Genomic DNA, 15,845 nt, shown 5'->3' with positions numbered 1-15,845 from the left:
GTGCTTTCCGTTTAATGTAAATGTGTCGTGCTTGTACAGCAGCACACACGCACGTGCTCCAGCACTGCTTACAGACACGCGGCTGAATATGGTTTTAATTGCACTGAAATTGCGGAGTTTTTGCTCCCACGCCAGAGGAGTGGAGGCTAAAACAACTCGATTTACTCACGTTTTTAATGTTTCGCTTTCCTTTCGCTTTTGGCTGAGAAAACATGAGATCAGAGTAAAAGGTACTATATGTATATGACTATTAGTTTTAAAGAGAGGAAAAGGCACATAGTATTTCTGAAACCGTTTGATCCATTGGCAATTCTCTTCAGACACATTTTATTGCGTTAAGATATTTCCATTATGTGTTACCTGCTGCCGAAATGTGTTTCAGTAGAAAATGTGTGATGTGACGAGCAGGCAAAACGTTTCCAGTCAGTGTTCCCACATCCCCAAATGTTTCACAGGCCTGGCACAGAGTGGAAAAGCAGTTTAACCTCAACTAGAGCAACACGCAATACTCACACAGCTGATGCATTCAGTGAAAAGAGAAAGAGTGCTTCAACTCAGCATCTGTGTGTCAAAAGATGACCTGAATAATCATTTGAAAAAAGTGAATCATTTCATATAAAACTTGACAATCCTTTGTTGAGCAATATCCATCCGGCTTCCAAATCTGACATCGGGAAATAGAAAACTGCACACGCTTCTGTCCACATTCTCACTTTTCAGGATGCAAGTCTTGTAAATAAATAAATAACACTTTAATCTTCCCAAACACAAGGGCATCTGCAAATGGAGGATTGTCTAAATCATACCACGGGGAAAGTGTGGTGGCTCTTCTCTCACATGTAAGTCTTCATCTCCTTCAAAAGTGAACATGACAATGCCAAATATGTATATTTTGCAAAGCAGTCGCAGTAGTTGTTGAGACGGCCTTGATGGAACTGCTGCCCTCGCGACTGCCTGTTGCTCAGGCTACGCTGTCATCATGCATAGATGCTCTGGAACAAGTTGTGTCGTGGAAGAAGATTTGGCACATATTGAAAGTGACCAGAACCAGAGCATTGGAATGACAAACAACACTGATAATTAGCAAATAATGGAAAAATATCTTTTGTATGTGTATTTTTGTCTATTCTTTCAAAGTCATTCGAGAGATAAATCTGTTCTGAATCCTCTCTCAGTCATGCTGTCACCTGCCACAAGGCTTGGAAAGTATTTTGCACCATAATGTGTTCGTCTGCTCTCATTTGTTTGAGTCCTGTCCCGTGAAGAAATGAGAAGAGAGCAGCTCCGTGACTTCCTCAGTCATGTCCCCGGTGTCAGTGAGCAGCAGTCGGTCTGTCTGGAAGGTAAATGTAGACGTAAAAGTGCTGCAGTGCCTCCGACTCATCGGTCTCCAGCTCCCCTCTCCCCCGTCGGTCAGGTCTCAAAGTACTTGTAGATCTGAGAGACGTACTGCATGACGCTCTGCCAGTCCGGCCGCTCCGTCTTCATCAGCTCCTCCATGTCCTGTTTAGAACAGGAAGAGGAGTGAGTGAACAAGGACGTAGAGTTCAGGTGTGAGTTAGTGGTGTTTGGATTGTAATCTGCTTGAGTCACAGCTAAAGATGCTGCAATAGATCTGATCTTCTGATCTGTTTTTATGTAAATATCTAATGTGAGACTGCTGAGAAGAGCGTCTGCCAGATCCCATGAATATGGATGTTCATAGATTTTCATAATGACCACATCCCCACTCGTCCAAACACCTTTCAACACGAGAACGAAGAACAAACACGCAGCCATTGCAAGCTCCCGTCACGCAGACAGACACGAGCCCAAATAATGTAATCACTTGCAAGAATCACTGTTGATTCAATCACTCATTGAGGAAATAGATTCGACAGGTGGCCAGTGAGGTGTTTGAGGGGATTCACATTTGTTTTTCAGTTCGAAATGGTTTCTTATTAACATGCTTTTTGTGTACTTTCATTTTCCTTTTTTGTTTTGTGTTTTAGATTACTATTACATATAAAGTACTCACTGCACGAGGGTGAACATTGACAGTTGAAAACTGGAGTTTGTTACGGTTTTGTCCTCTATCAAACCGATGCACATCCTGTTATTTCCTTCTGACAGTGAACTGAGAGCGAGTTTACTACTTTGAGGGACTTTCGCAGCACAAAACAAAGCAACGTGCTGCTCAACAGTGTGTTTCAGAAAATGTGCTGAAGCTACTGTGTGCTTTCAAATGCACTCTCCAGTACGATGAGATAAATCCTGACCGCCGGTGATGAGTCAGACAGCGAGCCAGGCTTTCACATGGAGCCGGCACAGAGCTCCCATGACGTCTCAGCCTCCTAACGGGACGAGCATCAGCTGCTCTCTGCGTCCGATGCTTCTGTTTATGCTGCAGAGCAAGAAGCAGTTGAAAAGTTGAACGTCATTGGCACGGGAGCGAGCTTCCCATATCCAATCTCGCAACCGCAACCGCAACCAAATGAACAAGAAGTGTGACCTTTGGTCTCAGGGAAACATTGAAGTCGAATTCTTCCACATTGAGAGCAAACTGTTCGACATTCAGAGAGAATGAATATCCAACAGATTGTTTGTGGCAGAATATTATCAGCAGAGGATTTGATGAAGTCAACAGTGAACTGTTCAGTTTAGCTTCTTTCACACGAGACATTTCTGAATCCGTGTGTTCTCCTGTCTCTGCTTTTCTCAGTGGTTTGAAGTGGGCGGGGCTTTGCAGCACCAACCAGGATTAAACAAAACATTTCGGTCAAAATGTGATGAGAGGTAATGTGGTTGTTTGCTCGTGTTGCTAGGCTACTGTCAATCCAATCTGATCACACCACACCCACACGGTCCTGATGCAGAGCATCAGGTCAGCGTGTGACAGTGATTTAAGCTTTTAATGAACAATATAACTTCAACTTTTCGATTGTTTCTTATCTGGTATTCAATATGTTATCGAGAAACGATTTATTTTAAAACATGTTTTCTGCGGCTTTAAGGCAAACTCCACCCTGAAAATGCTGTTCTTAAAAGAGTAGTTTGACATTTTGGGAAATGCTGCACGCTTATTTGCAACTTTTGGAAGGATTTCTATGAAAACGGCGCGCACACATATATGTCCCCTCATAGTGTCACAGGCTCCCGTTGCACACGTGTCAAGCTGCTTCCATTCTTGATGCTAAGCTAAGCTAACAGCTTCCAGGCTCCAGCTTTGTACTTGGCAGATATGTCGTTATCTATTTTTAAACTCTCAGCAAGAATGTGATGAAGCGAATGTGCCTAAATGTTTGGACGGCTCCCTCCATGAGCCCGTTGCACTGCTTCACCACGATAATACTTTGTTCACTGCACGGCACAACATGGAGGGATTTCATGCTCACGTAAGTCATTTCTGGGGAGGGATGCGAATGTTTTCACAAACAAACTAAGCGAATCAAAGTCAAGTTGTATCTGACTGATGTATTAGGTTAGTTCTTCTCTTGATGCACAGTGTCGTACATTTCCAGCACGCAGTGGTTGGCTCAAGGCGTTCCAGCAAGAAAAGCCTCACAACTGATACCAGAGTGAAGGAGGAAAAGTGGTCGGATGAAATGGTTGCGGGGCATCTCACATCCTGAAATGTGCTGTTTGTCGGGGTCTGTCGGTGTTATCTCTCTGTCCGTGTTTGTGTTTGTGTCTGTGTGTGTGTGTGGTCTGTGGCAGCTCAACTCACCAGAGAGGGTTTGATCCCGATGCTCTCGGCGGCCTGGAAAGCCAGGGTCAGATTCCGGTCCTGAAGAAAAACAAATCACTGTGTGTTCAGACCCTCGTCATCCTGCAACCCCACGCACGGAGGTTTGAACGGCAACAAATACAAACACCCAAGAGACAGTCTGCAACATGTGTGAGCCTACAGCTTGTTTGCATGAGCCTTTCAGTGTGTTATATTATCCGGGATGTTTATTTGAAGTGTAAAGCTACACTGTGAACCGTATCAACATCCACATAGATTTAACCCCAACTCTCCTTATCGAACGCTCGACTTCTGTATCGTCAATTCTCCACAGAACAAAAAGAGGAATCCAAACAAACATTAGACACTTGACATCATGGATGATGTCGCTTTAGAACAATTTCTCCCTTACGTGACCTACAATATAAGTCGTGACGTTGTTTGCTTGAAAGCCTCTCTGTTAAAGGGCATAGGAGGGCAGTAATGGGATTATTGGAAGAACAGATTATACTGGAAAGAGGTTGGGTGTGTTTGGGCCTCAGGAAAAGTCACTCAGCAAGAGTTATTAAAGCCAACAGGGGTCGATTTAATGATTCAGAGAGATGTCTCTGTCATCAGCTCCGTGTTACACACACCTATATCACTAATTCGTCATGTAGGATGTGTCGGGCCCGGTTGGACGTGTTCGTCGATCGTCTATTGTTTTAATGTCGTGGCAGGCTGAAAGACCCGCAGTCCCCAGACAGGAACTATAATGTTTGTACAGGTACTGTACATACCACCTGCATGTCCACAGAGGAACACACACTTTGTTTGCTCTACTCACAAATCAGACACATTTTTCACGACGGACTATACTGTAACTTTTTATGACTTATTTATGACATACTATGTTAGGACTTTTTATATAAAATACTACACTAAGATGTTTAAGGTATACTACACCATGACATTGTTATGACATGATCCACTATGGCATCTGTTTATGACAGTATTTGGACAAACGGAACTATGACTTTTTAAAACCCCTTTTTCGACATACTATACTATGACTTGTTTCAAGATACTATGATATGACTTGTTTTGACATACTATTCTGTATATTCATGACTATTTTTCAAAATACTATATGATGACTTTTTTTTCCGACTTTAATGACTTTTTAATGAATTTTTTCAACATACTATACTATGTTTTTTAATGGCTCTTTTGACACACTATATATATACTCAGACTTTTTTCAACATACCATACTATGACTTTCGACACTATAATATCTATAAAGTATTTTTTTTCACATGGTATACTTTAACTTTTTTCTACAAACTATACTATGATTTTTTACAACATAATATACTCTGGCTTATTTATGACTTTTACTCTGCCTACTATAACAATGTCTTTTTTATTTTATTAACATTTTGCATGACAAAACAACACTTTATCTTCAGGTTTCTGGGATCCACCATCTCTCAGAACCTCGAGTGAACTTCCAACAAAGACACCATCAGCATCAACTTCCTGCGCTGGCTCAGGAAGTTCAGCCTGCCTCCAGAGCTGCTGATGCAGTTCTATACTGCGATCAACCAGTCTTTTCTCTGCACGCCCATCAGTGTGTGGTTTGGATAAGCCATCAAACAGACCAGGAGCAGACTACAACAAACAGTCAGGAATGCAGAGAAAGTCACTGATGCGAGCATGCCCTCAATGCAGGGCTCAGACACCTCCAGAGCGAAGACATGGCAGAAAATATCACTGCAGAGTGTTCACACTGTGGACACAAGCTGCTTCAGCTTCTCCCATCTTGTAGACAACACAGAAAACTGTCTGTGAGCCAACCAGACACAGATGATGAACAGTTAAAGTGTAAAAATCGTTGATAAATATACTCTGTATTTCATAGGTTAAATATCCACTGTTCTTTAGAGCGCGAGTATCATCACTACCCACATTGCTGTCTACGTGGTATATTCTGTCATATCCTTACCTCATGCATGTAAAGCAGGGGTGTCAAACTCATTTTCACTCTGGGGCCACATCAGCATCACGGTCGCCCTCAAAGGGCCGGTTGTAAATGTAAGACGGTGTAAATGTAACTACGGTACTCCTAACATAGTTAGTTTAGTTTCCCGGGATATCTGTGACTTCCACAACACGTACTTCCAGTTGTGTGATTTCTCCTCCGCCATTGTTTCCTGTTGCTGGTGCAAAATGCATTCTGGGATATTTGGCTGTCCCAAGTACAGACAAGTCACCTCCGATGCATCCCGGGTAAAATGGGCAGAGCGAGCCACATCCGGGCATTAGGGCCGTGCTTGGCTCGATGTGAACTTTGAATTGGAACAGTACTTGGGCTGAGACTGATGACGTTTCAGTACAGAGAAGTACGCATGTTGAGAAACTTGTTGGAAATCCTCTTTATGGGCTGTTGCATCTCCTGTCCACCTGTTGTGATAGTTTTAATGTCGGCACACAGACAACATGCCATCTCATCACTTCGACTTTCTATCTCATAATTTCGACCATGGGGATATTTTTATTTTCACATCTAACTTTAAATTTTTGCTGGCGGATTCGTGGGCCACATAAAATGACGTGGTGGGCCGGGTCCGGCCCGCGGGCCGTATGTTTGACACCCCTGATGTAAAGCAATCGGTCACATTAATCATTCCATATTTATTCCAAAACATTTTGCACTCTGCACCATTGTACTTTATTACATACATATTAGTCCCAAGTCATATGTTCATAGTCGTCCAATGTGTCGTGAAATACCGTCAATGTCCTTGTAAATGCTTTCACACTTGACCATTAAAGTTGATTCTTCTCTTTCTGATTTTTGAAGATCATACTAATATAACTTTTGCAACATACATACTAGACTTTTTTGTAATTACTATCCTATGAACTTTTTCTGACTTTATTAACATACTATACTATGGATTTAGTGGACATACTATAACTTTTTTTTGACATACTACCCTCTGACTTTTGACAACAGACTAAACATACTAAACCATGGCTTTTTTAATCACTCTTGCCGACATTATACTATGATTTTTTCGACGTACTATACTGTGACCTTTTTAGATTTTTTAACCGCCTTTACGACGTTCAGCGGTGCAGGAAACAAACCGACCAATTACATGCGTTGTAAATCGCATCACGTGACTCAGCCAATCAAATACGTGTATTCTGATAAACGTCCCGACTCGAGTACGATTTACACACGGGGGAGACGGGGAAACGATAGAGGAGTTGGCGAATAACACGTGAGTAAGAAGTTATTTCACATGGCGTTCTCCAAAAAGAGAAATTTGCTCAGCGAGACCAGAGCCTTCAACCAAGAATGGACAGACTTTTAAACGTTAATGAGGCTGAAACAAGTGGTTTCAACAAACACGGGTTTAGAAGGTGAGAAGAATATAATATCGTGGCTTTCACTTCAAACCTCAACTCACTGAATTTAAAGCTGCAGGGCAAAGACAATTCAGTAAAGTCATTCTTCTTAAATGAAGTATTTTATTTTAAGTTGAACATTTTTCAAAAGCTTTCTGTTAAGTCATTTATTCTTCAGTACAGCCCTTATTTCACTTGAAACGAGAGAAGATCATTGATTTATTATTAGATTATGTATTGTTTATAATTCATCCAGTTCAATTTAAAAACTGGCAATAACTATTGTTGAGATATTTTTCAATCAAACTTTCTCTATTTGATTGGACATTCAGCTGTTGACTACATACAGACGTTAATACAACTGCGAGGTTACTTCAGTAGTTATGGCACTAAACCAGAGAGCAAGTTAGACGTTCCTGTGCCGTTCTGCACCTTTAGTGAGGAAATTCCCTCTGAACGGACCTCGTTGAATTCTAATTGAATACCTCTGGAATAGTATGTCGGAAAAAGTCAGGTATAGTTTGTCGAAAAATACTTATTATTGACCTTTTTTGACCTTTTTCAAAATACTTATTTTTCGGAAAAACAAAACTATGCGTTTTTGTCCACACTATAACATGACTTTATTATGACTTTTCTTTTTTCTCTATGACTTTTTTTGACATTCCAGACCATGACTTTAGATGTACTATACAATAACTATTTTGGACATAGTAAACTACGACTTTCTACACACACTATACTATGATGTTTTTTTTGACATCACATACAATGACATTTTGTTGACATCGTATACGTCACAATTGTTATGAAAATGCTATTCTCTGACTTTTTCTTATTTTTATGACATACTGCTTTTATCACTTCTTATGAAATACTATACCATGATCTCTTTATGACACACTATAAGGTTTATTATGACATATTATTCCATGACATTTTTATGACACACTATACTATGAAAAGATATACTGTGATTTTTTCATGAGATGCGAGATAGGACTTGAGTGTGTGCAGTCTTCCCGTAATTGTCTACCTTATCTTGACTGATGAGTTCATGGTAAGGGATGTGGGCGGGCAGATATGTGTGCAAGAGGGCACAGAAAGCCAAGCCGTCACTCCAACTGTTGCTGAAGTTGGTCACATCAATATTCTGTGGACAGCAAAGAAGAACACAGGTCAAAATCAATATCACATAATGATAATGAGCTTAAAGTGCCGATCATTTTCGTAAGAGAGCAAATAGCCTCTTAACGACATAAACTGACCATTAAAAAAAAGCCATTCAGTGATAGAACCACAGGAAACACAATGGCAATTTAAATTGAATGCTATTGTGCGCTGTTCTGGGTCGTGTTTCCTTTGGAGGATATTGGGAGGTTCCTCTTCTTGGATCCCATTTCAGCCTCCGATGCTCTTTCTAATCTCTCCGCTGTGTGAGGAACGTGCATAGCAGCATGTCCAGTCTGTTGTGTTTGTGTGTGTGTGTGTGCTTTTCACAGAGCATCGTCAGCCCATACTCTGTTTCCAGCGTATTGAAGGTCTGATAAGAGTAGAGAGTTTCGAGGAAAGACACCCACCCATTGTTTGGCATTGCAGGCTCACTGTTAGATAGATAAGTTATTTCCGGTCTCTTCTCATTTATCTCTCATGAGCTTTGGAATGGGGCTCACCGTCAGGGAGACTGTGTCTGTGAGGCTTCATAGGACTCCCATACCGAACCACACACTGAACCACAGGAAGTTACAGAGTTTGGCCATAAACCAGGTTTGGAAAAAATAGAAAATTTGACCTGTTGATGGCACTATATGGAAAGTCAATGGATCAACAAAGAGGTTACTCTTCATTTCATCCTCTGGGGAAGAAGAATGTTTGTACCGAGACATTTCACAAAGAAACTAAAATATGAACTTCATGGTGGTGCTAAAGGAAAAGTTAGAGATTATTCTCTGAGGACAATGAACGGCAGTATAAAATATCATGACAAACCATTCAATAGTTGTTGATATATTTGAGTTTGGATCAATTACTGGGCCGACCAAAAAGCCAACATTGCATTGGTAAAAGTCATATATTACATGTTATTACTCTATTTTCTGACTGTGGCCCGGTGTGTGCAGACTGAAACCCCTGTTGGCATTAAATTGCTTCTCCATTGATATCTAGGGTCATGCACATGTGTGTGGTACAGCCCCAGCCGAGTTGTGTCTTTCTAGATAAGAGAAGGAGCCCTGCCATACTGTTACTGTACTGCAAAAAGCAGAAAGACAGAAAACAACAAGAAAGTCAAATGTGCACTTGTTTAAGACTTATTAAAACGGGATTACATTTGTTTTATTTATTGTTTTGGATAAACTGCACTGCATAAAATATCTTTGGGTACATCTTTGTGTCTGTACACAAAGCATTGGCTATAGTGAGTATACTGTTGCTGTAAGCCAGTGGTCTGCAATGCCGGCCCTGAGAACCAGCGCTAATCTAAGCGTAAATGTAATGTATGTCCTGATATGAACTCTGGTAGAAATCACAGCTTCAAGTCACTGCAGTGATGACTATCCCCTGAGCTCCTAGCGAATGTTATTTCTGTGAAAAGTGCGGCCAATCATTGTTGTCCAACTTGAGTCATCAAGGAAAGTCACAGAGCATTTGTGGTCACAACGGCATACAAGAGGAGCAGCTGGTTCATCTGAATGAAGCCAAACAGGATGCATGAGCCTGGGCTCAGGCTTTGTTCACGTTTACTATCATTTGTCATGTAATGCAGTCGATCTGTGTGTGATCAAGAATCACTCGTCACCCAATCACCCAATCAATCACAAACTTATGATTATCATAAGGTAAAGAAAAAACCCATAATTATATACCAAAATAACACTCAGATACTAGCATGTACTACAGTATGAATTACCAGCAATGTTGTACTTCAAGGCCAAAAGCGATCTCGATTCTGCAGATAACATTTTGGTTATCTGATGCTTTCATGGTATAACAGAGGCTGAGAATGAGAGTGTTGGGATGCTGGAGCCTCCTCTCCATCAGTCAATGCCTTTCTATTGTGTCTGGAGGGCAGACCTGTTCAGTCATGTCATCCCACATTCTTCTCATAACTCCCCCCGTCTCTCTCTGAGCTGGCTCATCAACAGCACTGTGAGCACTGTGTGCGTGTGCTAATCGTGCAGACTGACATACACACACACACACACACACACACACACACACACACACACACACACACACACACACACACACACACACAGACACACACACAGAGGGAGTGATCGGGGCTGATCAGACCCCAGAGACTTTGAGACCAAGATAGACAATGACAAATAAGCTGATAAGCGGGGCTGCAACGTGCAGTTTGTATGTGTGTGTGTGTAAGAGTGTGTGTGTGTGTAAGAGTGTGTGTCTGGGTGATCTGAGGTGATTGCTTATCTGTATCATAATGCTGCTGTAGCGAACTAATTTCCCCTTGCAGGATTAATAAAGTATCTATCTGTCTCTCTCATCCAGGCCAGGGCAGGTAGGATGGAGTTCAGGGTGGGAGATGAAAGGGGAAAGGGGTTGCGTGTGGGAGCTGGGCTTCGTTCAGGGTAGGAAGAGAGGGAGAGGCATGAATGATAAAACAGCAGTGGACAACAACAGCTCTCTGGGAGCCGGCTCACAAAAGCAAACACAGCATCAAGCGACAGGAAGCGTCTCACTCGGCACAAAAGGCAGAGCCGTAGGCTTTTTAGGGCTCACAGAAAGAGAATATATGAGAGAGAAGCAGGGGATTGTACAGAGAGAAAAAAAAGAGTTAATGTTAAGTTGATCTGTATATCGGCCTCTATGCTGCTTTGGTCTGCCTCCAAGTGGGAAGCAGATATACGTTCTATGGTAGCATCAGCAGATGCATTTCAAGTGAAAATGAGCCTTGAAAGTTTCATCGGGTCACAAAATGTAGACGAAACCATAACAGACTAGATTGATTCTGATTCTCTGCCTTTTAATGGTGCACAAGAAAGACACGATGTCACGAAAAGCATGCAGCAAAAATATAAGCAGCTACTGTAGAAACTGCTCGTGGAAAAGTGGAACAAGTGGTGGAAGTTTGTGTCGATTTAATGTAATATTTACTTTGTATATTGTTCACAAAACATGTGAATAGGGCTGTGCCTCACCATTATTTTGAGTCAGGAAAGAGTGTCCACTTTCCCAGAGCCAAAGATGTCTTCAGATAACTTGTTTTGTCAGATAATTATTAATCTTGCAGAGAAAATGAATCGATCATCAAAAATGTTGCCGGTTATTTTTCTATCAATCAACTGATCAATGAATCGAGGGATCATTTGAGACCTGCATGGGGCTTGAGCTGCAGAGGACGTTAAAGACAAAGGACAGCATGAGCTCTGTTGTAAACCATTTGGAGAAGGAATTCACAGACGAGCTGGACACGAGACAAGTGCACTGAAAGCAACACCGACAGCAATTTAACAGTGTGTGGCGCAATGGGAGTTCAGCGTGTGCACTCTGCTGCCACATGTAGAGCTGCTGGACTGCTGTCTCTCTGCCCCTCTGCTGTCATGCTCCCATGACACTTGGCACCCAGATGTCAACGTGACATTATCGCAATGTTGAGCTCTCACTTACAGATCAAGAATGTCAAAAAGAAAACACCGAAGCACAATGCAACATGCAGCTGGTGAGCAGGGAGGGATGGAGGATATCTGTGACACACACAGCTTGTTAAAAAGACATCAGTCCAAAGAGTGAAAGCAGGAGACATCGAGCCCGAGAGCCGTCTGACTGATAACCTAGTCTCAGTGTGTTTCCTGTCTCAGAATCTCTCCAGCTCACCTCGAAGGAGTCAGGCAACACGCAGACAAACGACCCAGAATGAAATGTGAACAAAAGAAAGAACAGAAAGAATAGAGGAGGAGAAAAAAACCTCAAATGAGATAAGAAAGTTTGAAATGGAGTAACAAAGAGAGAGAGAGAGAGAGAGAGACCGCGAGGGGAGAACGCCCTAATGTACCACGCAATGAATCACAGTCATGAGCAGTGACAGGCTGAAAGCCCGGGCAGGCGGGACGATGGAGGAAACAGGCAACAGGGAAGGTCACAGCGCTGCTGCAGCTAGATAGTGCTGCTCTGTAGGCTCAGCCGCTCTCCACAGAGGACTTACTGGATGCATTCTGCACACATGGCAGCATAAAGAGTGGGCAGGGCACAGATCAGCTGCACTGATGCCCTGTTCACCTGTGATAATAACATAGCCTCTGAGCCAAACATAATCACAGCTGTACCATTGATTCATTTTCATTCCTGAACTCAATTCTAATTTCGAGACTTAGTATCGTGGATCACCAGTATATCAAAGTGATCCAACCGCCTCTAGTCCTCCTACTGAGCTAGGCTGTCCACATCCTGGACCTCTGTACTGTCAGACATAACCATTTGGCACAACCACTTGCCAGATGTCCAGGGTTACTCAATATGTTTTGGTTTTTTTTTGCACTTAAGCCCAGACAAACCAAGTTTCTATTCAAATTTGAACAAGATATTGTTTCGTTATCATGATTATTGATCATTTGAGGAATAATAAAAAAAGAAAACAGTACATTTATTAATAGCAACTGTATTCTGTTATTTTACACTGATGGTCTCACTTACAGCACCATTACTGTTCATTCTACATTGTTAAAATATACATTAATGGATACTCTTTGAACTCCAAACCTCTTCCCCTCCTCGATGTCTGAACTCCATTCCACACTCGCTTTGGGGTTCATTGGGGTTCATTCCTTCAATGGCTTTGTGCGAGTGTGTGTGTGAGTGTGTGTGTGCGAGTGTGTGTGTGAGTGTGTGTGTGCGCGTGCGAGTGAGTTTCCCAGACGTGGCCGGATGAGCTGTGCTCTGTCAGGCCCAGCTGAACCGAATGTTCAGAGCCTTTGCTCATTGTTCCCATCTTGAACAAACAGCGTATTTATTTTTGTTTGGCTTCTATGGGTAATTGAGAAGAAAAAAAAAGTTAAAAAAGTGTCCAGAGCTGTCCTAAATTAAGACATCAAAGAGCCTGATAAATATGCAGTAGGAGGCTGGAGTGTTTAGAGAGCAGGGAAAAGTCATGCGCAAGTAGAAGTCACAAAACATCCAGTTACAGCAACGTGTTCATTTGAGCCAGATCTTACAAACTGCTTTAAAAACCAGCGCAAGTCAAGTTGTTTAAAAGCGGTCTTGTGTTTCAAATCTCTGTCCATTCCAGCGCTGACGAGCACAGAACCCCTCGTGAATACCAATTTCCTGTCAGAGGCCGCTTCTCTCCCACAGGGCAGAGTCAATCAGAGTGAGCTTAAGGTCTTCACCGATCGATCTGTGCTTCCCAGAATCTGACATTTGTAGTGTAGGAGCTCAACGGGACTCGCACGTCCTCCGCGTCGTGAGTGTTTTGCACAGGTCACGTATTCAGCTGCTCCAAGCACCTCTGCGTTACTGGGGTTTGGAGGCAGCTGTTGGGTGAACACCGCATTCTCCCTCAGGGGTTCATGGGCTCTTCTCCATGGTGATGGCACAGCCGTCCTATCCATCCTATCTGTGTTTTTCTTTCCCTAACCGTGTTACGCTGTCACAGTCCGTCCAGGGACAAGATCCACATGGCAGACTATGCACCAACAGGTCCATACACACGTCCATACATATACACACATGGCTCAACAGGATGCATGATTGAAGGCACTTGGGCCATGGTTGCTGCTTTCATGGTGTTTTTTTCCCCATGTCACCTAACTGCATTAAAGAGGAAGATAAGCATGCATTTGCAGAACCTCACCTCACCTCACATGGATCAACAAGAAGACGCTTCGTTTTTTTAAAATCCATCACAACCTCCACTGGTGGTCGAAGTTAATCTTCTCCTTGTGATGAGTCCAAGCACTCATCTCTCTCATCCCTTTATTGATCACAGTCAACAGGCGAAGTGTGACGCCAGGCTTTGTGTCCAGCTATAACCACACTGATTTATTGTGCCGTCGGCAGCTATTTGCATCTAAACATCAAATAACCTCCCGGCGTGCTTACATTAGCTCCGGTTTTCAGTTTCACTTTAATTACGCTGCTGTTTGACCAAAAGGTCCGCCACAACAATGGGACTGTAATAACAAGTGGCCCAGGGCTGACCCCGTGGGCTTTGTCCCCGTCTCACACAGCAGCATTTCTGGCTCCGTGCTGGCAGATGAGCACGATATAAGAGCTCGTTATCAAAGTATTAAACAGCTGCCTCTTCCAAGTGACCATGAATTATGTAGCCTGAAGAGGCCAAGCATAAATTACAACCGGGTCACTCCAAACTCAAGAGCCAATTAGTGTTGAGTTATTACCTCTTTGACCTTACTTCACAGCAGAGAAGAGAGGAACTGCAAATTGCATATGGGTGTATTGATAAAACTTAACCTCACTGACCTTTATCAGAGCAGAACACAAGCATGATGGAGATAAAGAAAGACATAGGCAAGCTGGATGTCGTCGTCGCCGTCCTGGAGCTACAAGCCACGGTGACAGGTCAGACGGTCTCTGGGCATTAGGCCTGTAATTAGTGGCTTCCAGGTGGACGGTGGCCTTATAACGCAGTACCAGCGTGACCTTTCACCAGACATGACCAGATATGAAGGGCAACACGTCCTCGGACAGTAACCTTTTGCCCAAAGCTTGCCAGACTCGAGCGTGGGCCTGTGGCCACTCTTGTTCTGGTGCAGACTCAGCTGGGCTCCATTTAGTGTAAGAGGCGCACAGGCACTATATGTGACGCACGCAAAGATACAGTGCATGTCCACGCATCATAGAAATCTGAAATCCCTGTGGAAGGTGCTGGAGTCTTTGTGCTTCATGCCGATGAACAGTCGTATACTGTACTGTACCTCGCATTGTGAACTCATTCTGGAGTGTATTACATAATGTTAAGAAGATCCATCTGTCGACAGATATAAAAATTTTGTAAACTTGTGTATGTACGTTGTGAGCAAAGTGAAACCCGGAGTCAAATTCCTTGTATGCGCCCGCATACATGGCCAATAAAGCTGATTGTGACTCTTCTTCCCTTTAGATGTCAGGTTTGTGAAAAACCCACACAAGTTCACGGGGAACTCATCCATTAGAAATGAATTAGACATATAAATATACATGCATCATGATTAACTGCTCTTAAATGCAGTAATGTGCAGTCACACGTGTTCTAAAAATAGACATTTCTTTACGGTTAACTGCCTGACAGTCTGTGAATGAAGTCAGTTTCAGGTCAGGCACGCGGCACAAACACGAATGATCACAGCTCGAATCACGGAGCAGTTCCTCCAGGAGGGGACTGATTATTCCACAGACTGAAACTCTCCTAGTTGCCAAATCGTCTTACTGCATTCCTGATACTTGCAAATAATCACACTGTGTTGCTAAGCCCTTTGTGAGAGGGGATCATAGATTCCATGCTTAAATGGAAATGAGGCTCCATTCAGGGTTTCATGTCGCTGGACCCAACTGTCCTGAACTGCACTGAGATTTGCAATTCCACTTGGGTTTCTGTTTAACAAGAGTCCGTTTGAATTCAAGCAGCAGTGGAACGTTTCTCAGCACATTTACTTCAGTACTACACTGAAGTACAATAATTTGCTACTACTTTGCCTGGTACGAGTTAAAATTAGCTCCACCGTGACAACTGCAGCGCTATCAATCAATATTAGCAATGACTGATCAATCAACAGAAAATGAA

At 42.7% G+C, this 15,845-nt stretch overlaps 1 protein-coding gene across 1 annotated transcript in view; it reads right to left on the bottom strand.

Moving 5' to 3' along the window:
- Positions 1 to 474: 474 nt before the first annotated feature.
- The window catches only part of specc1 (sperm antigen with calponin homology and coiled-coil domains 1), a 52,358-nt gene continuing 36,987 nt past the window's right edge, over positions 475 to 15,845 (bottom strand). The window contains exons 12-14 of the mRNA XM_079283079.1: positions 8,142 to 8,258; positions 3,707 to 3,766; positions 475 to 1,503 (exon numbers count right to left, since the gene is read on the bottom strand). Coding sequence (XP_079139205.1) covers positions 1,414 to 1,503; positions 3,707 to 3,766; positions 8,142 to 8,258 — 267 coding nt within the window. The 3' untranslated portion in view covers positions 475 to 1,413. The remainder of the gene's footprint in view (positions 1,504 to 3,706; positions 3,767 to 8,141; positions 8,259 to 15,845) is intronic.

Source organism: Melanostigma gelatinosum (assembly GCF_949748355.1).
Source record: "Melanostigma gelatinosum genome assembly, chromosome: 14".
In the NCBI taxonomy this organism is placed as follows: Eukaryota; Metazoa; Chordata; class Actinopteri; order Perciformes; family Zoarcidae; genus Melanostigma; species Melanostigma gelatinosum.
The sequence above is the reverse complement of the archived record's forward strand: the minus strand, read 5'-3'. Positions and strand labels throughout refer to the sequence as shown.